The sequence below is a fragment of the Oncorhynchus kisutch genome, linkage group LG9 (assembly GCF_002021735.2).
Source record: "Oncorhynchus kisutch isolate 150728-3 linkage group LG9, Okis_V2, whole genome shotgun sequence".
NCBI classification, from domain to species: Eukaryota; Metazoa; Chordata; class Actinopteri; order Salmoniformes; family Salmonidae; genus Oncorhynchus; species Oncorhynchus kisutch.
Genome location: NC_034182.2, coordinates 21,094,978 through 21,118,116, shown reverse-complemented (window position 1 = coordinate 21,118,116; position 23,139 = coordinate 21,094,978). Strand labels below are relative to the sequence as shown.

Sequence of the window (23,139 nt, the reverse complement as noted above, 5' to 3'; positions counted from 1 at the left end):
TGTTGACTAAATTCTAATTGAAAAAGGTACACCTTATTTAAAAGGGATGACAATTTAATGAAAACTCAGAGGAAATCCGTTGGCCAGCAAGTAGGAGGGTTTTCAGCGGTTGAATTCAATTCTGCGTATTCAGCGTGCGCCTGGGAACCACGCCTGCAAAGCCCGTTATTACCCACCTGCATCAAGTAAGTCTGAATACCAACTTCTGAGAAGTGTGTAGGAAAGGTGTACATTTCCTAAGTGGAGAACATTTGGTATTGCAAAACAGTTTTTAGCAGTAAAGTTGTTTGGGTGTATGTAGGATGAAGGAACAACCTTCACAGAATGTCTGCATACACTTACGCCTCTAAATTAAGCATTGACAAGGTGGGTTCACACCCTCAACACAGCATAAAACCCCAAGTTGACTCATTCCCAAAGTGAACACACAAACTGAAACGGCTCCTGAGACAAGACAATAGAGACTTAGCAGTTATCCGTTTCGACAGGTTTGCATTTGACGTTTATTTTGTAAGAAAAGACGGGAGAACAAAAAGAACAGAAGTCATATACTGTCTATAAAGATCCAAAAACACGCGACTACTCCACTCAGTAACACACCAGTACGAGCTGCAAAGTCTTTATGTTTTGATGTAAAATAATTGAAGCGTTTAAAATAATATTAGTCCAGAGAGTTATTACAAATGCATCTACTGTCCTGCATTCAAGACGAAACGTGATGGTTTAAGACCGATCTAATTCCATCCTCTATGGCTGGCTGTGTTTACACAGGCAGCCCAGTTCTGATATTTCTTTCATTAAATCCGTCTTTTGAACAAATAGATCAGCTCTGGAAAAAGATCTGATGTGATTGGTCAAAAGACCAATTAGTGAGAGGCCTCCCGAGTGGCGCAGTGGTCTAAGGCTCTGCATCGCAGTGCTAAGCTGTGCCACTAGAGATTCTGGGTTCGAGTCCAGGCTCTGTCGCAGATGGCCGCGACCGGGAGACCCATGGGACGGCGCACAGTTGGCCCAGCGTCGTCCAGGTTAGGGGAGGGTTTGGCCCGGCAGGGATGTCCTCGTCCCATCGAGCACTAGAGACTCCACGCTGACACGGTCACCAGGTGTACAGTGTTTCCTCCGATACATTGGTACGGCTGGCTTTCCAGGTTAAGCGGGCATTGTGTCAAGAAGCAGTGCAGCTTGGTTGAGTCGTATTTTCGGCGGAATCGCGCTCTCGAACATCACCTCTCCCGAGTCCGTACGGGATTTGCATCGATGAGACAAGACGAACTACCAATTGGATACCATGAAAAAGGGGTGTAAAAAAATATAACAAAATAAAACGAAGACAAATTAGTGGAAAAAAGATCAGAATTGAGGTGCCTGTCTAATCCCAGCCTCAGTGTGTTGATGTTTTGAACATTGTCTTAGCAGTATGTTGATAATGAAAGAATGTGTGAGACTATGGAAGGGGCTAGAAATCGAGTTGTTCTGTAGGTATTGTGATGGAGCCGTGCCTGGCCTTGTTTAGGATGGGCGGTTGGATGCAGAGGGCACATTTTCTACATTGTCTGGAGGGCAGGCTACGATGTCGGCTAGCATGGACGCCATCGCTTCTTCATCCAACTGAGAGAGAGAGAGTGTGGGTTGTTAGATAACTTTTGTTGGCCAATTCTGTGGCAGAGGAAATGCACAACGGTCATTAACCAACATAATTTGTATATCTGCAAAGTATTCCCCCTAAGCCATGTCCATGTAACACATGGGAAATGTGTGGGTTGTACAGTACAAAAAGCCTGAGTGGTATAATGGTTATATGGACACATTTTGAACAGTGTGTTTGAGAGTCTTTTTCTTACCTTTTTCTTCTCTGTTCCTGTCCTGTTCCTTCCTCCTCTCTCTCTCTCTTCATCCCTCTCCCATCCTCTCCTTCTTTCTCTCGTTCAGGCCCCTCTCCCTTGCTCTCCCTCGGAGCTGTTGATGACCTCATATCCTGTCCGGTATTGTCACCGCCCTGTTTGGATATTTCTCCCTCCTGATTGGATGGCTGATCGTCACCGTCCACCCTCACTTCCGGTGCAGGCTCCGCCTCCTGTTGGTGTTGAGCAGCAGGACCGTCTTCAGAAGAGGACGTTCCCTCCGGCCGATTGCCTCCCTTCTGCTCCCATGACCTCACTTTCTGCCCATGCCCGGCCCCTTCCTCATCTAGCTCTGCCTGAGCTAGCTCTCTCTCAGAGCTCCGCCCGTCACACACAGGATCTGAGGCATGGTTGGATCATTCATTCCTTCATTGGCATCCTCGTCTCCCTCTCCCTCCAGCACTCCGATGCGCTCTACCTCCTGAGCCTTTATCCCTCCTTCCCCCTCGCTCTCCACTCGGAATCCTCCTATCCCACCCTCCTCCGCCTACCCTCTGAGCACCTCTCCTTCCTCTCGTCCTCCCATCCCGCCTCTCCTCCGTCCAACAGCCGAATCTCTCCCTCTTCTTCATCCTCCATCTCCCCCCCCTCATAATCATCAAGGTCTTCATCATCAAATATCCTCATCTGGGAAATCGCTCTCTTCCTCTTCCAGCTCATCCTCCTCTTCTTCATCAGAGCTGTTGATATGAATGACAGTGTGATCTTCGTCAATGGATTAATGTTGCTGCTGTAGGGCTCTGCTGGACTGGGCTAGCTAGAGAGACTAGCGGAGCTGGAGGGAACAAGTTGACGGTGTAGTTTGGGGTGGAGGAGGGGAGGGTGAGGGAGGTAGAGGGAAGGTCGTTGGAAAGGGGGAGGGAGATGTCCCCACCCGGGTCGCCCCTTGGACAGGGCATGGGGAGTGTGACGCCACCTGGTGCTAAGGAAGACCCGGGAAGAGTGGCCGCAGCGCTGGTGCCATCTTGGCTTTCCAACATCAGCATCCTCTGTGGCACGATAACCACACAATCGTCCGAATCGCTCTCTAGCGAAATCTCCACATCCGATGCCTCTTCTTTGTCGTAGAGGATGAAAACGGGTCTCTGGCCGCCGGAGAGCCCTGGAAGAACCAGAGGTAGGCGGTTGTCCAGGGAGCTGGGGAAGGGAGGTCCGGGGGCAGGCCCCCCTAGGAGGTTGGATGCCTGGGGGGGTTTGAGGGTGAGGGGGAAAGAGAGGGAGGGGGTGCACGGATGGAGGAGGGAGTTGCATATGGTCAGGGCCTCTGTACAGAAGGAGGATACCTGGAGAAAGATGGGGATAAAGAGAAATAGATTCAGGAAGCAAATGTATTCCAAAAAGGTCGCTTGCCAGTCTAGTACATATCACTAAGGATACAAATTTGCCTGAGCTAACCAAAAGCAGAAAACAACAGCACACATGGAAAACACTCCTACGCTATAAACAAATCTTCCCAGAGTATTACACCTCTCTAAAACAGTCTAAATAGTCCTCAACAGCACGAGGGTAAAATGACACCACTGAACACACTCAGGTGTTCGTCCAGTAGCTTTATCACCTGAGCTTCAGCTAAGAGACAATGACTGAAATGCATGTAATTACGATCGCATCCTTCACACGCCTCAGAACAAACTGCACAATCAACTCTAGAAAATGAATCCGCTGTTGTAAATGCTTTCATTGGACATGTTCATAAGGTTACACTATAAGGGTGGCTACTTTGAACAATCTCAAATAGAAACATTTTTGGTTACATGATTCCATGTGTTATTTCATCAGTTTTGATTATTCTACAATGTAGAAAATAGTCAAAATAAAGAAAAACCCTGGAATGAGTAAGTGTGTCCAAACTTTTGACTGGTACTGCACGTACACACACACACACACAGTGCTTGTATGTGTCGTTGAAATTGTTCCATGTTGCATTCATATTTTTGTTCAGTATGCAGTAGATATATCAAATAGGGGGGAGTGAGGCTAAGGGGGTTTTATAAATAAGTATCAACCGGTGGGTCTTGCGACGTATACAGAGATGACCAGTTTACAGAGGAGTATGGAGGGCAATGATATGTCCTATGAGGCACATTGGTGGCAAATCTGATGGCCGAATGGTAAAGAACATCTAGCCGCTCGAGAGCACCCTTACCTGCCGATCTATGAATTTATGTCTCCGTAATCTAGCATGGGTAGGATGGTCATCTGAATCAGGGTTAGTTTGGCAGTTGGGGTGAAAGAGGAGCGATTACGACAGAGGAAACCAAGTCTAGATTTAACCTTAGCCTGCAGCTTTGATATGTGCTGAGAGAAGGACAGTGTACCATCTAGCCATACTCCCAAGTACTTGTATGAGGTGACTACCTCAAGCTCTAAACCCTCAGATGTAGTAATCACACCTGCGGGAAGAGGGGCATTCTTCTTACCAAACCACATGACCTTTGTTTTTGGAGGTGTTCAGAACAAGGTTAAGGGTAGAGAAAGCTTGTTGGACACTAAGAAAGCTTTGTTGTAGAGCATTTAACACAAAATCCAGGGAGGGGCCAGCTGAGTAAAAGACTATCATCTGCATATAAATGGATGAGAGAGAGCTTTCTACTGCCTGAGCTATGTTGTTGATGTAAATTGAGAAGAGTGTGGGGCCTAGGATTGACCCTTGGGGTACTCCCTTGTTGACAGGCAGTGGCTAAGACAGCAGATTTTCTGACGTTATACACTGCACTCTTAGCAAACCAGGCCAAAGACCCCTCAGAGACAACATTACTCCTTAGCCGGCCCACAAGAATGGAATGGTCTACCGTATCAAAAGCTGTGGCCAAGTCAATAAAAATAGAAGCACAATATTGCTTAGAATCAAGGACAATGGTGACATCATTGAGGACCTTTAAGGTTGCAGTGACATCCATAACCTGAGCGGAAACCAGATTGCATACCCAGTCAGTTGATTATTGACAAGTTTGTCCAACACTTTTGATAAACAAGGCAAAATAGAAATAGGCCTATAACAGTTAGGATCAGCTTGATCACCCCCTTAATGAAAGGAAGGACTGTGGCTGCCTTCCAAGCAATGGGAACCTCCCCAGAAAGGAGAAACAGGTTAAAAAGGTCGGAGATGGGCTTGGCGATGATAGGGGCAGCAACCTTAAATAAGGGTCTAAACCATCTGACCCAGATGTTTTTTTGGGGTCAAGTTTAAGGAGCTCCTTTAGCACCTCGGACTCAGTAACTGCCTGCAGGGAGAAACTTTGTAGCGGGGCAGGGGGAAAAACAGGGAGAAGCGTCGGGGATAGTTGCATTAGAAGGGGTGGGAGATGAGGAAATGTTGGACGGACAAGGAGGCATAGCTGAGTCAAATAGGAATCCTGACTTAATGAAGTGGTGATCTGCCTCTGGTACTGTGTCCCAGATGTCATGAAGATTAGGAATACTGAGGCCTTTGTTCCTCCAGGCTCTCTCTATCTCAGTGACACCCCCCACATCTTATCTATGGAATGCCAGCTGTAGGTTTTTACCTAGCCATCCCTTAGGTTGCCAGCCCCAGTTTAAAAAAACTCCTCTCAGTTCACTAGGAATGAAGGAAATACATGTCTTACTACAGTATTAGTTAAGTCAATAATTGCTAACTATTCATCTCAAACAAATAAGGTGAATACATCATTTTCCCCTCGCATGCTACAAGCTTGGCACACCTGTATTTTGGGAGTTTCTCCCATTCTTCCCTAAAGATCCTCTCAAGCTCTGTCAGCGTGGATGGGGAGAGTCGCTGCACAGCTATTTTCAGGTCTCTCCAGAAATATTAGATTGGGTTCAAGTCCGGGCTCTGGCTGGGCCACTCAAGAACATTCAGAGACTTGTCCCGAAGCCACTCCTGCGTTGTCTTGGCTGTGTGCTTAGGGATGTTGTCCAGTTGGAAGGTGAAACCCAGTCTGAGGTCCTGAGCAGGTTTTCATCAAGGATCTCTGTATTTTGCTCTGTTCATCTTTGCCTCGTTCCTGACTAGTCTCCCAGTGCCCGCCAGCATTTTGCTGCCACCACCATGCTTCACCGTAGGGATGGTGCCAGGTTTCCTCCAGACGTGACGTGACGCTTGGCATTCAGGCCATCAGACCAGATAATCTTGTTTCTCATGGTCTGAGTCTTTAGGTGCCTTTTGGCAAACTCCAAGCGGGCTGTCATGTGCCTTTTACTGAGGAGTGGCTTCTGTCTGGCCATTCTACCATAAAGGCCTGATTGGTGGAGTGCTGCAGATATGGTTGTCCTTCTGGATGGTTCTCCCATCTCCAAGAGGAACTCTAGCGCTCTGTCAGAGTGACCATCGGGTTCTTGGTCACCTCCCTAACCAAGGCCCTTCTCCCCCCGATTGCTCAGTTTGGCAGGGAGGTCAGCTCTAGGAAGAGTCTTGGTGGTTGCAAACTTCTTCCATTTAAGAATGATGGAGGCCACTGTGTTCTTGAGGACCGTCAATGCTGCACACATTTTTTGGTACCCTTCCCCAGATCTGTACCTCGACACAATCCTGTCTCGGAGCTCTACGGACAATTCCTTCGACCTCATGGCTTGGTTTTTTGCTCTGGGACCTTATATAGAATCAAATCAAATGTATTTATATAGCCCTTCGTACATCAGCTGATATCTCAAAGTGCTGTACAGAACTGTCACATAGTTGTCTTTCCAAATCATGTCCAATCAATTGAATTTACCACAGGTGAACTCCAATCAAGTTGTAGAAACATCTCAAGTATGATCAATGGAAACAATATGCACCTGAGCTCAATTTCAAGTCTCAAAGCAAAGGGTCTGAATACTTAAATAAGGTATTTCAGTTTTTATTTTTAATACATTTGCAAAAATTTCAACAAACGTGTTTCCGCTTTGTCATTGTGGGATATTGTGTGTTGATTGCTGAGGAATATTATTTTTTAAATCCATTTTAGAATAAGGCTGTGGAAAAAGTCAAGTGGTCTGAATACTTTCCGAAGGCACTGTATGTATGCATGTATAGATATATCTGTGTGTGTGTTCTATACGTGTACTTGTGTTTGTGCATGTGTTGATTGTGTGCTTGCAGTGTATGAGTTGGTGGGTGTGTGTGTGTGTGTATATGTTCTTATTTAAAGTGGAACGGAAGAGGCAGAATCATGTTTACTTGGTTGCTTAAACACAGACCACCAAACCAAAACACGACAGTGTGCTAGTCACAGCCCCCAAATAACCCTTTAGTCCCCCTCCCTGAGTGTGTGTGTGTGTGTGTGTGTGTGTGTGTGTATGTACTTTCAGGTTGCAGTCCCTCTGTGTGTAGGTCAGGTTCCTGCATGTGTGTGTGTGTGTGCGTGCATGCATGTCTATTAGTGTGTGTGTGTGTGTACGCCTGCGTGTGTGGTCCCTGTGGGTATATTACCCCCTACCTTCAGACTCCTATCCCTCCTCCCGTGAGGGGAGGGGGGGGGGCGAGCGAGAGAGCGGGGAGGAAAGGAGCACACGCATAAAGAAACATGATCACAAACATGACCAAAATTATTGGCACCCTTGGTAAAGATGAGTAAAAAAAAGACTATTTTATGCAAATACTGAACCATATTGTATGCTCCATAAAATGGAAAATGATATTATACTAATACAATTGCTCAGAGGAAGATTTTGTTAATATTTTCACACTCAAAAAGACACCGGTCAAAATTATTGGCACCCCTGTTTTCAATACTCCGGCACTGAGCCTTTTTCTAAAATGTTTTATGAGATTGGAGAATACATTGTTGAAAGCAGGATGTAATGAGCAGAGAACAACCCCATACCTACTGTAAAATATGGTGGAGATCTTTGATATAATCATTTTGAAACCTTATCTTTTAAAATATTGTTTTTATTACTTGTTAAACAAAATATGGGGTTCAATTGTATTAGTATAAAATCATTTCCCAAACAAATTAGCATACAATATAGCTCAGTACTTGTATTATTTATTCTACACAGTCTTTTTTTTGCTCGTCTTTATCAAGAGTGCCAATAATGTCGTTCATGGCTGTATTACAGGGAAGGTAATACAACACACATATGAGACACACACAACTGACCTTGTGTATATCCTCCTTCAGTAGAGATCCACTGGTCAGTATGACTTGTCTCAATGCTGCAAAGAGAGAGACAGTCATATGCTGTATTACTATACTCATCACAGCTCCGCAAGATATCATTGACCTCTGATTGATTGTAAATGCTAAAAATACACTATGAAAGGGATTGGTCATTCATTGGCAACATGGACTGGAAAATGTATACATTTGTTTTGCTTACACACATCTCCAATAATCAACAAATGTCAGCACACTAGATAAACCCCCTCACCTCTGAGTGCAGACAGGCAGGTGTCCTGATTGGCCAGCGAGTCTCCTTTCCTCTGGAAAGAGGCGCCGCCCCTGTCGCTCACAGCCAATCCAGGCTTCCGGCTTTTAGAGCAGGGCTTTTTGGAAACCAGATCACGGAGCTGAGGAGAGCTGGTGGGCTGGAGAGGAGGAGGAAAAAGAGAGGAGAGGGGGATGGTGTTAGACTTAAGTGGAGCGTGAGTAAATATCGTGCAATGGCACCCTATTCCCTATGTAGTGCACTACTATTGACCAACATTTTTTGACCAGAAATAGTGCACTACATAGCCATAGTAGTGACCATCCTAAGCTTCTCGTTGGCAATATACCAATCAGATCCTCTTACCCTAACAGAGTCTGCCAAGGGTGTGTTGTCACCCAGCAGGTGGGCCAGTAGGAGCTCGGAGTAGGTGGGGCTTCCCTGCAAGACACTGGCTGAGGCTCCTCCCACTCTTACCCAGTTCTAAGGTATGGTACAAAGACACACGCACTGCACTATGGGTCAAAAAGGAGAGAGATTATGAACATACAAATACAAATAAAGGAGGTTTGGAGTGTGTGTAGTTCGCCAGTGTGTGTGTGTGTCAGTGGAGGCTGCTGAGGGGAGGACCACCCATTAATGGCTGGAACGGAGTGAATGGAATGACGTCAAGCTATGTGTTTGAAGTATTTGATACTAGTCTACTCATTCCGCTCCAGCCTTTACCACGAGCCCTGCCTTCCCAATTAACTTCTTTGGGGTGGGGGGCAGTATTGGTTAGTTTGGATGAAAAACGTGCTCAAATTAAGCTGACTGCTACTCAGCCGTAAAAGCTAGAATATGCATATAATTACTAAATTTGGATAGAAAACACTCTGAAGTTTCTAAAACTGTTTGAATGATCTCTGTGAGTATAACAGAACTCATATGGCAGGCAAAAACCAGCCCCCAATGAAGATACAGGGTGATATTAGTTATGTTTCACTTCCCAAGGCTTCCACTAGATGTCAACAGTATTTAGAACCTGTTTTTTATTTTTTTATTTCACCTTTATTTAACCAGGTAGGCTAGTTGAGAACAAGTTCTCATTTGCAACTGCGACCTGGTTTTGAGGATTCTACTCTAAAGGAGGGGCTCATAAGGGCTCTTTGAGTGAGTGGTCTGGCAGAGTACCACAGCCTCGGTCTGGCGCGCTCACGTGAAAGGTAGCTACGTTCCACTTCATTTGTACAGACAAAGGAATTGTCCGGTTGGAACATTAATGAAGTTTTATGTTAAAAACATCCTAAAGATTGATTCCATACTTAGGTTGGCATGTTCTACGGGCTGTAACGTAACTTTTTGAACTTTTCGTCCGACGTTCGGCGTGACATGAACTCGCTTTTGGATTTGTTTACCAAACGCCCTAACAAAAGAAGATATTTGGACATAACTGATGGACATTATCGAACAAATCAAACATTTATGGTGGAACTGGGATTACTGGGAGTGCATTCTGATGAAGATTATCAAAAGTAAAATGCTATTTCTGAGTAATGTTGACTACCCAATATGGCGGGTATCTTTTTGGCTGCTTTGTTGTCTAAAGGCTTGTTGGGGAATAATCAGAATTGGTTGGTAACATAGGTAAGATGTTTTATATTCATCATATGTTTGTAAGTTACTTCTCATCAGAATGTTATTTTTGTATAATACTGTGGCGGGGTTGCAGTATCTGTTCTGTGTCAAGACTAAGTTGCTTGGGCCGGAGAGAGGGGAGAGGTCAAGCGTGTATCTCTTGGCTCCACAATGTCTGTGTGCCAGTCAGTGTGTCTCTGTGATCTTGTCAAGATAGGATGGATTTGATATATGCCTGTTGATATGGCGGATTGGTTTATGGTTCTGAGTTTGAGAGAATAACATAGTTTAGGAGACAAAGCTGAACGATTTATTATGTCTATGCTGTCTGACTATGTGTGTCTTCGCTATAAAGGATCTCAGTTGAAATGTGGAAGGGACTCTCAGAGAATTCATTGATAGACACTGAATTGATCTGAGAGTCACAGGGCTGTGACAGAGCTCATATCATTAAAGATGGACTTTGATAACTAACTCTGACTTGTGTGTGGTTTGCTCTCATGATTTGGTAAATAGAGGAAATTTCCACAACAGGCTGTACTCAGATTATTGCATGGTTTGCTTTATCCCGTAAGGTTTATCTAAAATTCCATGTATAATAGTCGTATCTTTATCAATGTTTATTATGAGTATTTCTGTAAATTGATGTGGCTCTCTAATATCACCGCATGTTTTAGAACTACTGAACGTAACGCGCCAATGTAAACTCAAGATTCTTTTTATATAAATATGAACCTTATCAAACGGAACATACATGCATTGTGTAACATGAAATCCTATGAGTGTCATCTGATGAAGATCATCAAAGGTTAGTGATTAATTTTACCTCTATTTGTGCTTTTTGTGACTCCTCTTTGGCTGAAAAAAATGGCTGTGTTTTTCTGTGGCTTGGTGGTGACCAAACATAATCTTTTGTGGTGCTTTCGCTGTAAATCCTTTTTGAAATCAGACACTGTGGCTGGATTAACGAGAATTTTATCTTTAAAATGGTGTAAAATACATGTATGCTTGAGGAATTTTAATTATGAGATTTTTGTTCTTTTGAATTTGGCGCCCTGCACTTTCACTGGCTGTTGCGGGGGGGGGGGGTTCCGCTAGCGGAAGCCACCAACCTCCTGTGGTTTGTATGTATGCGTAGCTCGCAGGGGGTTTGTGTGTATGTGTGAGATACCTGAATGATCTCTGTTGTCCCAGGCTGGTTTCAGGTAGAGTGGTCCAGGCAGACAGGGTCTGAGAGAACAGTCTCTGTAGCACACTGGAATACTGCACCAACCAACTGCCTAAACTGAGATAGGAAAGAAGAATTCAAGTCCATCAGTCCACTAATTAATAAAACACCCATTGTCTAGTCATTGTTTGACTAGACAATGACAGCAATGGAGTTGGCATGAGCGCACAAACAGATCTGGGACCAGGCTAGCACTTGGGTTGCCTTCAGTAGGTACTTACGGTGTGATGAGAGCGTGCAGCACCCGCAGAGTATCTTTGTGTATGGCAGGCAACACCAGCAGCTTCACACACCCATCAGCTGTTACATTCTGTTGATAAAGAGAGCCGTGTTAACAATACACCAAGACTCCCGTGTACCTAACCTTACTGCATTTTTGGTGGTTGAATGTTTATTACATTTTTTTTTGTAGACGCACTGCAGAGGCCAGGTCCACACTGTGTGTGTGTGTGTGTGTGTGTGTGTGAGAGAGAGCGAGAGAGAAGAGACAGACATGAACAATTGTAATTTGGGTAGTTAGTAAAAGCTTCCAGTGTGTGTGTGTGTGTGGACCTACCAGAGTGTGTGTTTGAGAGCCAGGCAGGCAGCTCTGTGTCTGTGTTGTAACTGCAGCAGGAGGAGGGGGTCTGTGTCATGCAGAGGAGAGTAGGGCAGCTCTACACCTGGCCCTTCATACTGCACTGTCCCTTCTGAAACACAAGAGGGCAGAACACACAGTAGGGAAAGAGGCATGACTCACTAGACTAGATAATAGGGATGGGAATCGTTCCTTTCAAGCACGATCTAGATACATGGGCTCGGATATGGATACTTTTAGTTTGAAACGTTTCGGTTTGATTTGGGGAACAACATTTGTTGCATGAAAACATTCATTTTCCGTTCTAAATTCAAACCTGTTACCGATGGTGCTATAGCCTGACGACTCACACTAAATTCTCACGCTGCTCTGTTGTTCGCTACCGACTTTAGTCCGAGACTGTCATCATTGAAGTTGTTCGTGGTGACGAGGGCACGTGGGGCTTTGTACAAAAAGTCCTCAGCGATTTGATCATCTCTAACCAATCAGAGTATCAAATCCAAAGACTAATTTTCAAACCGCCACTCTGGCCCAACCCATTGGCTTCTAAACCAATCAGACGGCGCGAATGTGTTCAAATTTGGTGAAGGGTTGGGGAGGTATTCATTGCGGAGGAGAAACTAATGTCCGTGGGCGTGACGTAGCATTTGGCTGAAGCAAGGAGTCTGGGTTGCCAGGAAACGGGAGCTGAGGACCTGAGCATCCAGATTAGGGGGGGGGGGGGGGATGTTTTATCTGAACTCCCCACAAAATGGTGAAGCTCGCAAAAAAATTATTGCTGCACTTGTTATGAAATTACAAATTTAAACTGTTCCTGTAAAAATGACCAAATGCAATAACTGTTTAAAGCAAAACTACCAAAACTATTTCTTATGGTCAAACCTGGCAATCGAAAAGACCCAATCAGCAGTTAGATGTGCAAATCAGCAAGATGTAAGTTGTGTCCACTCCGGTAGCCTACACAACTCCACTGGTAAAACACAAATTTTCTACAATGCATTTAGTAACAATAACCCAGCAAATTAAAACGGTTGTCACCCAACTAATAAAGCCTATGATTTGACATTGCAAAAGCCATTTTACAAGCATTGGGATGCTGAAGTTGCCATGCAGGAGTTTGAATATAAGATCAGTGGTAGAGATGCACGATATATCGGTAAGCATATCGGAATCGGCCGACCTTAGCTAAAAATACCAACATGCCAACAAAAGCAGAAAAATACTAAGCGCAAACATCCAACAACTAAACAAGTTCAAGTCGAGCAGTCATTTGAAAGAGTAGGAAAGTTTTAGCGAGACAACGCAAAGGTGAAATCCATTAATGCCAAGATAATGGAATTCATTGCCCTTGACAATCAACCGCTCTCTATCCTGGATGATGTTGGCCTTCGCCGACTGGTTGAACACCTCGAGCCCCGGTACACACTACCAAGTAGGCGCTATTTTTAGATGTTGCCCTACCAGAGTTACACAGTATTGTTGAAACGCAAATCCATGAGCTACTTGCTATGGGCGTCACTGCTATTAGCTTCACGACTGACATTTGGACCAGCGAAGTCAGCCACATGGGCATGCTGAGTCTGACAGCACCGTGGGTCGACAAGGATTTCGTACTGAGGAAAGCCGTATTGCATGCTCAAGAATGTGCTGGTTCACATACCGCTGCTGCCATGTCAATGGTATTTGAGAACATGTTTGAAACTTGGAAACATGAACACATTCCTAGCTCCATTCGAACTACTGACTGGAGAAATAAGCTACTAAACCGTGTCTGCAGCAGATGTAATACCCTCGGTCATGGCATTGAAACGCCTGCTCAACAAAACACAGACCGTGGGGTTAAAACTTGCAAAAGTATTCCACAAGAGGCTGTGAACAAGTGGTTCGGTGGCATGCTCGGTGCTAGGTACCTAGCATCATGCTCGGTGCTAGGTACCTAGCATCATGCTCGGTGCTAGGTACCGCTACGTCGATGGAGACAAGAAACAGGGTTTACTTGAAATGTTAGACACAGCTGGACAAGACGGAAACGGACAGTGACAGTGCGCACCGAGGATGAGAGGCCACGGACAGACCGAGCTGAAACTTCACTGCTTGACATGTATGATGAAATCCTGGTTGAGACTGAACTAATCTGGAGTATTTCTCCTGTCTTATCTGGTGTCCTGTGTGAATTTACAGTTGGAGTCGGAAGTTTACATACTTAGGTTGGAGTCATAAAAACTTTTTTTTTCAACCAACTTTTTTTTTCAACCACTCCACAAATGTCTTGTTAATTAACAAACTATAGTTTTGGCAAGTTGGTTAGGACATCTTTTTTACATGCACTAAGTTGACTGTGCCTTTAAACAGCGTGGAAATTCCAGAAAATGTTGTCATGGCTTTAGAAGCTTCTGATAGGCTAATTGACATAATTTGAGTCAATTGGAGGTGTCCCTGTGGATGCATTTCAAGGCCTACCTTCAAACTCAGTGCCTCTTTGCTTGACATCATGGGAAAAAATCAAAAGAAATCAGTCAAGACCTCAGAAAAAAAGACTGTAGACCTCCACAAGTCTGGTTCATCGTTGGAAGCAATTTCCGAACACGTTACCACGTTCATCTGTAACAAACAATAGTACGCAAGTATAAACACCATGAGACCACGCAGCCGTCATAATACTCAGGGAGGAGACGTGTTCTGTCTCCTAGAGATTAATTTACTTTGGTGCGAAAAGGGCAAATCAATCCCAGAACAACAGCAAAGGACCTTGTGAACATGCTGGAGGAAACGGGTACAAAAGTATCTAAATCCACAGAAAAACTAGTCCTATATCAACCTAACCCGAAAGGCCGCTCAGCAAGGAAGAAGCCACTGCTCCAAAACCGCCATAAAAAATCCAGACTACGGTTTGCAACTGTACATGGGGACAAAGATTGTACTTTTTGGAGAAATGTCCTCTGGTCTGATGAAACAAAATATAACTGTTTGGCCATAATGACCATCGTTATGTTTGGAAGAAAAAGGGGGAGGCTTGCAAGCCGAAGAACACCATCCCAACCGTGAAGTACGGGGGTGGCAGCATCATGTTGTGGGGGTGCTTTGCTGCAGGGGGGACTGGTGCACTTCACAAAATAGATGGCATCATGAGGCAATAAAATTATGTGGTATATTGAAGCAACATCTCAAGACATCAGTCAGGAAGTAAAAGCTTGGTCGCAAATGGGTCTTCCAAATGGGCAATGACCCCAACCATACTTCCAAAGTTGTGGCAAAATGGCTTAAGGACAACAAAGCCCTGACCTCATTCCTATAGAAATTTGTGGTCAGAACTGAAAAATCATGTGCGAGCAAGGAGGCCAACAGTGGGGAGAACAAGTATTTGATAACCTGCTAAATCGGCAGTGTTTCCTACTTACAAAGCATGTAGAGGTCTGTAATTTTTATCATTTATCATTTATCACACAAAAATACAGAAAATCACATTGTATGATTTTTAAGTAATTAATTTGCATTTTATTGCATGACATAAGTATTTGATCACCTACCAACCAGTAAGAATTCCAGCTCTCACAGACCTGTTAGTTTTTATTTAAGAAGCCCTCCTGTTCTCCACTCATTTCCTGTATTAACCGCACCTGTTTGAACTCGTTACCTGTATAAAAGACACCTGTCCACACACTCAGACTCCAACCTCTCCACAATGGCCAAGACCAGAGAGCTGTGTAAGGACATCAGGGATAAAATTGTAGACCTGCACAAGTCTGGGATGGGCTACAGGACAATAGGCAAGCAGCTTGTTGAGAAGGCAACAACTGTTGGCGCAATTATTAGAAAATGGAAGAAGTTCAAGATGACAATCAATCATCCTCTGTCTGGGGCTCCATGCAAGATCTCACCTCGTGGGGCATCAATGATCATGAGGAAGGTGAGGGATCGGCCCAGAACTACACGGCAGGACCTGGTCAATGACCTGAAGAGAGCTGGGACCACAGTCTCAAAGAAAACCATTAGTAACACACTACGCCGCCATGGATTAAAATCCTGCAGCGTACGCAAGGTCCCCCTGCTCAAGCCAGCGCATGTCCAGGCCCGTCTGAAGTTTGCCAACGACCATCTGGATGATCCAGAGGAGGAATGGGAGAAGGTCATGTGGTCTAATGAGACAAAAATAGAGCTTTTTGGTCTAAACTCCACTTGCCGTGTTTGGAGGAAGAAGAAGGATGAGTACAACCAAGAACACCATCCCAACCGTGAAGCATGGAGGTGGAAACATCATGCTTTGGGGATGCTTTTCTGCAAAGGGGACAGGACGACTGCACCGTATTGAGGGGAGGATGGATGGGGCCATGTATTGCGAGATCTTGGCCAACAACCTCCTTCCCTCAGTAAGAGCATTGAAGATGGGTCGTGGCTGGGTCTTCCAGCATGACAATGACCCGAAACACACAGCCAGGGCAACTAAGGAGTGGCTCCGTAAGAAGCATCTCAAGGTCCCGGAGTGGCCTAGCCAGTCTCCAGACCTGAACCCAATAGAAAATCTTTGGAGGGAGCTGAAAGTCCATATTGCCCAGCAACAGCCCCGAAACCTGAAGGATCTGGAGAAGGTATGTATGGAGGAGTGGACCAAAATCCCTGCTGCAGTGTGTACAAACTAAACTAACTGGTCAAGAACTACAGGAATTGTATGATCTCTGTAATTGCAAACAAAGGTTTCTGTACCAAATACTAGGTTCTGCTTTTCTGATGTATCAAATACTTGTGTCATGCAATAAAATGAAAATTAATTACTTAAAAATCATAATGTGATTTTCGGGATTTTTGTTTTAGATTCCGTCTCTCACAGTTGAAGTGTACCTATGATAAAAATTTACAGAGCTCTACATGCTTTGTAAGTAGGAAACACTGCCGATTTTGCAGGTTATCAAATACTTGTTCTCCCCACTGTATATCCGGACTCAGTTACACCAGCTCTGTCAGGCGGAATGGGCCAAAATTCACCCAACTTATTGTGGGAAGCTTGTGGAATGCTACCTGAAACATTTGACCCAATTTAAACTATTTAGAGGCAATGCTAAAAAATACTAATTGAGTGTATGTAAACCTCTGACCCACTGGGAATGTGATGAAAGAAATAAAAACTGAAATAAATCATTCTCTACTATTTTTCTGACATTTCACACTCTTAAAATAAAGTGGTGATCCTAACTGACCTAAGACAGGGAATTTTTACTTTGATTAAATGTCAGGAATTGTGAAACTGAGTATAAATGTATTTGGCTATGGTGTATGTAAACTTCCGACTTCAACTGTATGTATGCTCTCTCTAATTCTCTCCCTTTCTCTCGGAGGACCTGAGCCCTAGGACCATGCCTCAGGACTACCTGGCCTGATGACTCCTTGCTGTCTCCAGTCCACCTGGTCATGCTGCTGCTCCAGTTTCAACTGTTCTGTCTGTGGTTATCGAACCCTGACCTGTTCACCGGACATGCTACCTTGTCCCAGACCTGCTGTTTTCAACTCTCTAGAGACAGCAGAGGAGCGGTAGAGATACTCTGAATGAAAATACTATAATATAATATAATACTATGAAAAGCCAACTGACATTCACTCCTGGGGTGCTGACCTGTTGCACCCTCTACAACCACTGATTATTATTATTATTTGACCCTGTTGGTAATCTATGAACATTTGAACATCTTGGCCATGTTCTGTTATAATCTCCACCCGGCACAGCCAGAAGAGGACTGGCCACCCCTCATAGCCTGGTTCCTCTCTAGGTTTCTTCCTAGGTTCCGGCTTTATAAATAAATGTGATTGATTGAACAAATGAACAAGAAAACAGCACAACAAGTAAGTGAAAGAAATAGGCTTTGATTATGTTTTACTGGTAATGGGGACATATGTAAATGCCAACAAAATAACTTTTTGGTCAGTGTGTGTGTTTCAACTATGCTTAAAAAGGCAGCAATTTTTTTTTATATCAGTATCTTTGTTTTGGCAAGGAAAATATTGGCATCCCTAATCAGGGGTTATGCCTAGCTCTTGTTGGCATGAGCAGCTGCGCTCTGTGCGCACACACAGTTAACATCTGGCTTGGAGATCAATGACTGTCACACACATTTACGTGCTTAGTTAGATAGGCTACTATTCAGTCTCAAAAGATAAGAGGTATTTTCGAATGGGGGAAATAAAATTACATGAGTAAGACATCAGTGAATCGTTACGTTTGAATCGATTTTCAGACCGCTTCATGCTACATTTGCATTGGTTTGGGCTCCCGTGGACCGGTGCACTCGTATCTTAAACATTTGAACCGGTGAATCATTACCTCCCTAGCAGATAAGCATCATTCTGGTTGTAAAACCCTGAAGACAATTTTCATGTTTTTATCATTCATGAAAGCATCTGAGAGTAGGAGTGCTGATCTAGGATCAGGTCTCCCCTGACCATGTAATCTTATTCATTACGATCTATAAGGCTATACTGAGCCTAGATCAGCGCTCATACTCTGAAACACTTCATGAAAGAAAAAGCATTCTCTACCTGATTCAGAGCCCTGGTAGAGTTGTGCCAGTATGCCATTGGCCGAGGCCAGCAGGCAGTGAAGCTGATTGGTCCATCCCTCGGCTCTGTGCCCGCCCCCCCCTTTCTCCACCACTCTGCCCAAACAGGTCAGATGACCATAACACTCACATGCTACCTGGAGATGGAGAGACAGATGGAGAAGATAGAGGTGGAGGAAAAAAGTGAAGGAGTTGACAAACATGAGGTTATATAAATAAAGCATACAAATAGAGATTTAACATGGAAGAAAATGTGACCCTTTCCAAGAAACTAGGTGTAGGTCGCATGTCACTACTTCACAGGAAAGGCATTTGAACGTTGTTTTTGCAGAAATGTTTTCTAGAACATGTTAACTTTCATGTGCCTTAATAACAAACTTGTATACCATCTGTAAATACGAATAAACATTTAAAATTACGAGCCTAGTTGGTGTAGCCACGAAAAAAATGCAGGAACCATTCCGCTGGAAATGATTGGCTGAGATAATGGTTGGGCTTGACCTGCCCAGGAGAGGAGATTGGATTGATCTGCCATGTAGCGTGCTTCTGTCTATAACATGAGATATTATTATAACATGAATATATAATGAAGAACTGAAACATTTTCTGCTACTGCTCTCAACATTGAAGTTAATAGCGCTATCGACAAAGCTCAGCAGTATGATGGACTACTTTCTGAAGGATGAGTGCCATGCTGACTCTCTTTGACTCTAACCAGACAATGAGGATATCCTTGATTTCGGTGAAAACCTTTTTCATTGAACTAGACATTGTAGTCTTCTGATGACAATGGTGGGGAAGAAACAGTGTCGTTGTCACGGAAGTTGACCCAATTTTCAAATCAGTGGAATGTCCGGTGGAAGCAGAGGATTAAATTACATCTTCAAACTAAGGGCAACCATGGCATCCATGACAGAGAGGAAGAAGCATTCATCCATGTACAATTGAAGTCGGAAGTTTACATACACCTTAGCCAAATACATTTAAACTCAGTTGTTTTTAAACAGGCTTTTTAAGCTCTGCCCACACATTTTCTACAGGATTGAGGTCAGGGCTTTGTGATGGCCACTCCAATACCTTGACTTTGTTGTCCTTAAGCCATTTTGCCTCAACCTTTGGAAGTATGCTTGGGGTCATTGTCCATTTGGAAGACCCATTTGCGACCAAGCTTTAACTTCTGGAATTTTCCAAGCTGTTTAAAGGCACAGTCAACTTAGTGTATGTAAACTTCTGACCCACTGGAATTGTGATACAGTGAGTTATAAGTGAAATAATCTGTAAACAATTGTTGGAAAAATGACTTGTGTCATGCACAAAGTAGATGTCCTAACCGACTTGACAAAACTATAGTTTGTGAACAAGAAATTTGTGGAGTGGTTGAAAAACAAGTTAATGACTCCAACCTAAGTGTATGTAAACTTCAGTCTTCAACTGTACATGACTAAACCAAAGACTCCACTATGCCAGTAACCATTTCACTGTACTGTTTGCACCTTCTGTACCCAGTGCATGTGATGAATAATCTTAAGATTATTTGATATAGTGTGCATTTACCAGACGGGTAATGTGAAGAACATGACCTGCACCAAAATCAGATTATCTAGTCCTTGGCGTATATCCTAAAGTGAATTTTTGCTACTATTTTTTGCTACTTACTTTCACCACATTTAGTCTTGAAACCTTTGGTTGTTTACTACACTGTGAATCCTTAAAGAGTTTGGTGGGACTAAGGTTTAAGAGGGTGTGAACAATGCTGAATGGGTGTAGACAAAGAAGAGCTCTCCAGCAGGTGTACCAAAACATTCACAGGCTATTTTCTCCAAAGTGAGGTTTGAAAGTTTATCAACTTTCAAAAGCACAATTACTTTCCCATTGTTCCTCAACTGCAGTGTATGATATGCCATTTTCTAGATCGGAGTCTCTACTTTTATCCAATGTAAAAAATACAATTTCACTACATAGGACCGAATCCAGGTGGTGAGTCACAAATAAACTGAAGACAAACCTCTTGTACTTTTGGGTTGGCACTGTCCCAGTTTGTCCTGTTGAAGACAAATTGTCAGACAGAGATAAAACAACATCAATAACAACAACACAGTGTCTCCCCAATATGATGTACTAAAAGAGCATCCTATTTGTAATGTAGTTTATGAGTGTGTTGTAATGCTCACCCTCAGGGAGCCACAGGCTCAGGGATAGGTCATACATGCAGTCATCCCCTCAATGGCAGCTAGGTGACACTAAACATACACACACCATTACTGAATTATGCTCTAGTATTCCTCAATACTTACGTAGTTAACTACTACTGTATACAAGCTATTTCCCCAGCCCTAACTTACCTCAGACTTGAGGCCTAGCAGCGAGGTGAGGATCCCCAGGATAGAGTTGAGGCCCACCTCCCTGGCCAGCTCAGGTAGCTGGGAGGAATACTGGAGCAGGTCCTGGAGGACCCCCACCGCTAGCTGGACGGACGGGGTCCTGGGACTGGACCCCTCAAAAAAGGGTTTGAATTAGCTTAAGTCGATAAAAAAATAAAAATAAAAATAAGAAATGTCAAGAGATTTAACCCAGTTATTTCTGATGTCCCTATCCACATTTGATTAAGCAAATTCAGAAAAATCTGTGCCTCTCTCTAGGCTATGCATTGTGCTGTACAGGTGTGCGTCTTCAAATCAAAGTTTATTTGTCACGTGCGCCGAATACAACAGGTGTAGGCTCTATCCAATAGTGCAAAAAGGTATTAGGTGAACAATAGGTAAGTAAAGAAATAAAACAACAGTAAAAAGACAGGCTATATACCGTAGCGAGGCTATAAAAGTAGCGAGGCTACATACAGACACCGGTTAGTCAGGCTGATTGAGGTAGTATGTACATGTAGATATGGTTAAAGTAACTAGGCATATATACTACTACAGAGAGTAGTAGTAACGTAAAAGAGGGGATGGCGGGACACAATGTAGATAGCCCGGTTAGCCAATGTGCGGAAGCACTGGTTGCTCAGCCCAATTGAGTTAGTATGTACATGAATGTATAGTTAAAGTGACAATGCATTTTTGATAAACAGAGAGTAGCAGCAGTGTAAAGAAGCCTTTTTGTCCTAGACTTGGCACTCCGGTACCGCTTGCCATGCGGTAGTAGAGTAAACAGTCTGACAATTTTTAGAGCCTTCCTCTGACACCGCCTGGTGTAGAGGTCCTGGATGGCAGGTGAACTCTTCACGACTGTCTTGGTGTGTTTGGAACATTCTAGTTTGTTGTTGATGTGGACACCAATGAACTTGAAGCTCTCAACCTGCTCCACTACAGCCCAGTCGATGAGAATGGGGTGCGTGCTCGGTCCTCCTTTTCCTGTAGTCCACAACCATCTCCTTAGTCTTGGTTACGTTGAGGGATAGGTTGTTATTCTGGCACCCCCCGGCCAGGTCTCTGACCTCCTCCCTATAGGCTGCCTCGTCGTTGTCGGTGATCAGGCCTACCGCTGTTGTGTCGTCTACAAACATAATGATGGTGTTGGTGTCGTGCCTGGCCATGCCGTCGTGGGTGAACAGGGAGTACAGGAGGGGACTGAGCACACACCCCTGGGGATCTCCAGTGTTGAGGATCAGCGTGGCACATGTGTTGTTACCTACCCTCACCACCTGGGGGCGGCCCATCAGGAAGTCCAGGATCCAGTGGCAGAGGGAGGTGTTTAGTCCCAGGATCCTTAGCTTAGTGATGAGCTTTGAGGGCACTATGGTGTTGAACGCTGAGCTGTAGTCAATGAATAGCATTCTCACATAAGTGTTCCTTTTGTCCAGGTGGGAAAGGGCAGTGTAGAGTGCAATAGAGATTGCATCATCTGTGGATCTGTTGGGGCGTTATGCAAATTGGAGTGGGTCTAGGGTTTCTGGGATAATGGTGTTGATGTGAGCAATTACCAGCCTTTCAAAGCACTTCATGGCTACGGACGTGAGTGCTACAGGTCTGTAGTCATTTAGGCAGATTGCTTTTGTGTTCTTGGGCACAGGGACTATGGTGGTCTGCTTGAAACATGTTGCTATTACAGACTCAATCAGGGACATGTTGAAAATGTCAGTGAAGACACCTGCCAGTTGGTCAGCACATGCCCGGAGCACACGTCCTGGTAATCCGTCTGGCACCGCAGTCTTGTGTATCTTGGATTTGACTCAGTGAATGTTTTGGACAGATGTGTCTCCGGTGTGTGTGTGAGCGCTTATTGTGAAAGTCTACAAAAGCGCTTGACTTGGACTGAAATAGGTGCCGGTACAGTTATATTTAGGTGTAGGAGATCCACAATACTTTTGAGTTAATATTCTATAAGAGAAACAGGAGCTCAAGCAGTAGAACATTTCAGGTGCTCCTCCTGAGCTCCTGCCAAAGTTAAGCACGGGTCTACAGGTGTCTTCATACAGTGTCTTAGCTTCACACTGTGTCTTACCTGTATGACCTATTGTAGGGGCCATAGCCATGAAAGACAGTGTTGTTGGAACACATCACTAGAACTGTCTTTGACCAGCACTGAGAGAAGACACAGCCCCTCGAACTTGGTTTTGCTGTTGCCGAGTTTGGCGTTGCTGAGTCCCACGAGACCACCGACAGCTCCAGTACTCTGAGGGATAAGAGCGAGGAGTGACATCAACCAGACCATCAACACTGCTATACAAACTTTAGAAGCAAAACGACATTAGAGTTGGCTATGTAGCAAGATATGACACAATGGTGTATAGCAAGCCAGTTTTACCTGTGTCGAGAACACGCCGTGCTCCCGGTAATTCGCTAAAAGTGCTGGTAAATATTCGGTCCGCTGCTCTTTCAGAACAGACACCAGACCCTCGGTTAGCCGCATATTGGAGGGGACATGCATCCAATCCGCTGTTAAAGCCATCTTCCCACTCCGCCACACTAAAACGTCTAAATTATGCGACGGATGTAGTTA

General features: G+C 44.3%; 1 protein-coding gene and 1 long non-coding RNA gene across 2 annotated transcripts; both read right to left on the bottom strand.

Moving 5' to 3' along the window:
- Positions 1-475: 475 nt before the first annotated feature.
- pelp1 (proline, glutamate and leucine rich protein 1) lies at positions 476-13,328 on the bottom strand. The gene is made up of 6 exons (XM_031831345.1): positions 13,317-13,328; positions 8,601-8,717; positions 8,238-8,394; positions 7,967-8,022; positions 1,842-3,184; positions 476-1,608 (listed from the first exon to the last, which is right to left on the bottom strand). Exons 1-5 carry the CDS (start codon positions 13,326-13,328, stop codon positions 2,612-2,614), a joined length of 915 nt encoding a protein of 304 aa, XP_031687205.1. The 3' UTR covers positions 476-1,608; positions 1,842-2,611.
- Positions 13,329-17,601: 4,273 nt separating this feature from the next.
- Positions 17,602-23,122, bottom strand: LOC109896867 (uncharacterized). The gene is made up of 6 exons (XR_004211019.1): positions 22,945-23,122; positions 22,642-22,812; positions 20,544-20,688; positions 20,373-20,441; positions 20,207-20,243; positions 17,602-18,338 (listed from the first exon to the last, which is right to left on the bottom strand). It is a non-coding gene; the product is annotated as an uncharacterized LOC109896867 (long non-coding RNA).
- Between the last annotated feature and the right edge of the window lie 17 nt (positions 23,123-23,139).

Bases quoted from the DNA above. Each gene is read 5' to 3' on its own strand.
- pelp1 (XM_031831345.1), bottom strand. The intron at 8,395-8,600 runs GTAAGAGGATCT...CCTCCTCTCCAG, and splicing joins CCTTGGCAGACTCTGTTAGG to CCCACCAGCTCTCCTCAGCT. The intron at 3,185-7,966 runs GTCAGTTGTGTG...ATCTTTCTCCAG, and splicing joins TGAAGGAGGATATACACAAG to GTATCCTCCTTCTGTACAGA.